The sequence below is a fragment of the Palaemon carinicauda genome, chromosome 28 (genome assembly GCF_036898095.1).
Source record: "Palaemon carinicauda isolate YSFRI2023 chromosome 28, ASM3689809v2, whole genome shotgun sequence".
Classification (NCBI taxonomy): domain Eukaryota; kingdom Metazoa; phylum Arthropoda; class Malacostraca; order Decapoda; family Palaemonidae; genus Palaemon; species Palaemon carinicauda.
Window position 1 is genome coordinate 82085330 of NC_090752.1, and position 5312 is coordinate 82090641.

The 5312-nt window shown below is 43.0% G+C and overlaps 1 protein-coding gene across 1 annotated transcript; it reads left to right on the top strand.

Moving 5' to 3' along the window:
• The first annotated feature begins 664 nt into the window (after positions 1-664).
• LOC137622104 (histone H3-like) lies at positions 665-1075 on the top strand. The gene has a single exon (XM_068352571.1). The coding sequence runs from the start codon at positions 665-667 to the stop codon at positions 1073-1075; it is 411 nt and encodes a 136-aa protein (XP_068208672.1).
• Positions 1076-5312: the final 4237 nt, after the last annotated feature.

Consider the following 5312-nt stretch of genomic DNA (forward strand, 5'->3'; position numbering starts at 1 on the left):
GGTATGGGTAGAAGAGACTAGCTGTGGCAAGCATCACTTCTACCTTTACCAAGAGTAAAATAGCCACTGTCTTCTTCTTGTTCTTCTTCTTTATATACATATATATATATATATATATATATATATATATATATATATATATATATATATATATACAGTGAACCTTCGTTTATCACGGTAGATAGGTTCCAGACCCGACTGCGATAGGTGAAAATCCGCGAAGTAGTGACACCATATTTACCTATTTATTTAACATGTATATTCAGACTTTTAAAACCTTCCCTTGTATGTAGTACTGTTAACAAACTACCCTTTAATGTACAGAACACTTAATGCATGTACTACAGTACCCTAAACTAAAACAGGCACAAATATTAAAGGTGATTTTATATCATGCGTTTCCTAAACATGCTAAAAAGCACTATAAAAAATGGCAACCAATGTTTTGTTTACTATTATCTCTGATCATACTGAAGAAACAAACGCATTTACACATCTGTGTATAGGTTAGTTTTTGCATCGATTATATTGATTATACAGTATGTTGATTTTGTTATTACCTATGTTTTACTTAATTTTTCTTAGGACTTCCAAATGAAATGTTCCTTAATTTATATTATACTAAAGCTACTTTTGCGTTTGTTCACTCAAATCGTAAGCAACAATGGCTCGTACCAAGCAGACCGCCCGTAAATCCACTGGAGGAAAGGCTCCTCGCAAGCAGCTTGCTACCAAGGCTCCTCGCAAGTCTGCCCCTGCTACAGGAGGCGTCAAGAAACCCCATCGTTACAGGCCTGGTACCGTTGCCCTCCGTGAGATCCGTCGCTACCAGAAGAACACTGAACTTCTCATCAGGAAGCTCCCCTTCCAGCGTCTGGTGCGTGAAATCGCCCAAGATTTCAAGACTGACCTTCGTTTCCAGTCCTCTGCTGTCATGGCCCTTCAGGAAGCCTCTGAGCCTTACCTCGTCGGCCTCTTTGAAGACACCAAATTGTGTGCCATCCACGCCAAGAGAGTCACCATTATGCCCAAGGATATCCAGCTGGCTCGCCGCATCCGTGGAGAGAGAGCTTAAGTTTACACTTAACCCCTCACTCTTCCCAAAGGTCATACAAACGACCCATGGATCAAGACCTCCCGACATAATCCAACACCAATCGCTGGAGGTTTGTGGAGGTGATGCCGATTTTAAAAGGCAAACTCTACATCTCAGAGAAGAGGGGTGCAGTTCCTTTGGACAAAATCCAATTTTGGCCAAGCTTTGATGCTTTTCCTAATTGTTTTGTTCAACTGAATGGTGAATCAAAGTCACGGAAAGGAACAAAATCGAAGGAAATCATGATTCTCGACCATGATAAGGCACAGGCCATCCTGTCAAGTAGCCTGAAAAAGGCGGGTTACTTGGTGTCGAAGGTATCTACACTGGGTAATAGGCACCCTTCCTTTCTTGCTCCTGCTTCAATTTCATTCCCCTTTATGAAGAAAGCAATTAAATCGGTTGCCAAAGCAGTGGAGGCAGGAAGGCTATGTCCTACACTCGAGGAGTGCAAGCTTCTGTCACCAGCCTTTCCCAGACAGGAGAAGGACTGGAAGGAAGTCCATTTAACTTCTTCAGTAGGAAGATTAGATGCGGATGTTGCCAGTAGACAGTTTAACGAAGCTCTCCCTAAACTATCAGAGTTTCTCTTGTATAATGAACAAGAGACAAAGGAGAGACTTGCATCCTCCCTATCTCTACAAAACTACTTGGAGTTCATCCCATCAAAGTACCCCAGACATGCTCATGGTCTTAGCCAAAATGCATATGGCTACCTTAGTGAAAGACCTTTATGCCTTTATGAAGGCTAGGAAAGCATGTAGGGAGTTTGTGTTCGCGGCCACAACACTGAAACATGAGACAAGGAAGCTGATATCTTCCAACATCTGGGGTAAAGACCTCTTCCCAGATGAGGTAGTTAGGGAAGTAATTAAGAATGCCACCACAGAGAACGTAGGTCTTCTCCATAAGTGGGGCATCCTTTCAAAGAGAAAGTCTTCCATGGTTGTGGGTCCCCATCCTAAAAGGAAGACGGGAAAGTCCGGAAATATACTTTGGGCTGTTCAACAACATCCCATGGCTGCAACGACCACGATGCCACAGGCAGGTGGTCAAAAATTTAATCCTACTAGTCATTCGAAGCATAAAGATGCTTCTGGTAGGAGGGAGGCTCCTTCAGGATCGTTGGAACTTCGGTGCTTAGGTCCAAGTCCTAATCAAGATTGGACTACGATGGGAAGTAGAAATGTCTCCACCATCTTTTCCTTAATTCCTCTTACAATTAAAAACCCTCCTGGAGGAGTATACCTAAGAGCTCTAGAGCATATAGGTGGTAAGGAAACAATAGTCCATCGTATTCCAAGGAAGGCTGTTTGGTGTTTACGAGAAGGACTCAAGAAATCTCAGAGTCATTCTGGACTTGTAGCCACTCAGCAAGTTCAAATAAAACAGCGAGTTCAGAATGTTAATCCTTCTGAACATTTGTACCCTGTGTCAAAAAGGGGTGTTTGTAGTCTTGTCAGACCTGAAAAATGTCCCTTGGCAACATCCAGCCCCTCCTACCTAAGATTCAATTTACAGACGGTAACGTATATCCTAGGAAAGATATGTGTCGGACTAAACACAGTCCTAAATGTCTTCATAGTATTGGCAGACTTAGTCATGCAATAACCAAGTCTAGAAATGGTTTAGGCAACAATGTACCTGGACGAGAAGTTGGGGTGGGCAGCACCCGAAGTGGCTGGTCTATGAACATCCAAGGAGATGAACCAGTTCCTGGAACATCACGGATGCAAGACAAGCTTCACAAGGCTCAATTCCCTCCAGCTCAAAGGTTTCAATGGCTGTAAAATCATTGAAGTCTGTAGTCACACCAACTCTCCTTTTCCATAGGAATATAAAAGGAGTTTGTAAGGTCGGTCAAGAGACTTGGAGAATCAGTCGGATTCCCAAGACGTTAACAAGGAGGAGTCCTGAGCTCCCTCCAGTTCGCAATAGTGACAGACCCAGTGCCAAGATCACAGCTGAAAGATGCGTCAAGAGTCTGGAGAAGATACGCATCAAACGCTTGAAGAGATCTAAAAAAATCAATATAGGTCCTTCTTTAATCGCTTCTCTTACAAAGGTTAGAGTCCGAAAGTCCCAAGACTATGTTGGTCCTGTCATGAGTGGGGAAGCTCTCTCTACGCAGATCAGACTTCCTTCGACTGATCTGGGACACCGAAGCGATAATGAGACGTCGCAATCGACAATGCTAGAAAATGTCTCATATGGTATAGGTGACGTTAACCATCCCTTACCTAAAGGGATGGCACCTGTCAGCAGTTCATATACAACCGCTCCACAATGTGACAGTGGATGCTCTATTTCAGCTCAAGCCGATAGAGTTGGAATGGTCCACAGACGCAGACCTATTCCCTCCCAGATGGGATCAAGACCCAGAACTGCAAATCGACCTCTTCATCACGAGCGTCTTCAAGAAACTACCTCGAGATGTAGCCCCATACGAGGACCCTCTAGTGGAAATAACAGACATCATGTCTCTAGTATAGAAGGGATGGACTCGGATATCCTGATTCATCCGATCCAATCGCCTGCTGAAGGTCCTCAACATGCTGAGATCCTTCCAAGGGGGAGTAGCTCTTTTGGCTCCCAAGTAGCCCAAGAGCAATCTGTCCTCTTTAGTGAAGGAACTGAAGCTGAGGCTGGCCCTAGTTCTGAACCCAGGACTATATCAGAGAGTTCAGAAGCTGATTGCTTCAATTTATCTCGGAGAACCCAAACCCTTCATTTCATGATTTCCTTGCCCTAGCGGTTAGGAAAAGATTTGGGATCTCAGAAGGCAATATAGAATTCTTAGAAGAATATAAAACTAAGTCAACGAGAAGAGAATATGAGTCTTCTTGGAAAAAGTGGGTTGCTTTTGTTAAAGCAAAAGGACCGAAAGAAATTTCAATGAACTTCTGTCTGTCCTTCTTTGTCCACCTTCATAATCAAGGCCTGGCGGCCAACACGATAACTACGTGCAAATCAGCCTTGACTAGACCTCTTCTATATGCCTTTCAAGTAGATCTATTGAAAGAAATCTTTAATAAGATTCCAAAGGCATGTGCAAGGCCTAGGCTTACACCACCACCAAAGCCCATTTAATGGTCTTTGGATAAGGTCCTACATTATGACTCATCTATGAACAGTGAAGATTGTTCCCTTAAGGATCTAACTCAAAAAGTTATTTTTCTGTTCGCTATAGCCTCAGGGGCTAGAGTTAGTGAAATAGTGGCCCTATCTAGAGCCAAGGGCCCCATTCAGTTCACAGAAGTGGGAGAACTGAACCTTTTTCCTGATCCAACCTTTTTCGCTAAGAACGAGCTACCCACTAAGAGGTGGGGTCCCTGGAGAATCTGCCCTCTGAAGGAAGATTCTCTCTATGTCCTGTAGAGTGTCTAAAGGTCTATCTTTGTAGAACTTCAGACTTCAGAGGAAGACTGCTTTTTAAAGGAGAAACCTCTGGATCAAACTTATCCCTAAAACAACTGAAGGCGAAGCTCACCTACTTTATTCGTAGAGCAGATCCTGACAGTTCTCCCGCAGGCCATGATCCGAGAAAAATTGCTTCATCACTGAACTTCTTTCAGTATATGGACTTTGAGCGTCTGCGTTCATTCACTGGATGGAAATCATCCAGTGTGTTTTACAAACACTATGCAAAATAGGTCCATGAATTAAAGCACTATGTAGTGGCAGCAGGTAGCGTATTAAAACCTGCCCACTAATTACTGTCATAGACAGTTTATTAATTGGGACCTCGAACGTCCTCGCTCATATTCTGGATGGGAATCATCCAGAGTGTTCTACAAACACTATGCCAAGCAGGTCCATGGACTGAAGCATCATGTGGTGGCAGCGGGTAGAATTTTTAAACCTGCTGTCTAAGTCTGCGATGAACAGCTAATTGACTGGGACTGTCAATTAAAGGGAGAAGGGGTCATCACTTTTGGTGTGACCTCCTTTTTATGAGTGTTACCATGGTGACACTATCTCTGTTCAAGATCCCAGGTGTGGAATTATACAGATAGCACTAGTGCTGTGTGTACGTAGTACACGGTGTTGATAGAATGTAACCGGTACAGAATTTTCGAAGAGAAGTTTTATTATAAAAATGTTCTTCAATCTGAGAGTGGCATTCATCATTTCTTTCCATTTCATGAAAGAAATATAATTTCTGTATACGTTACATGTATAATTCCGTTATCATGCTACATTCGTTTTACTGGTT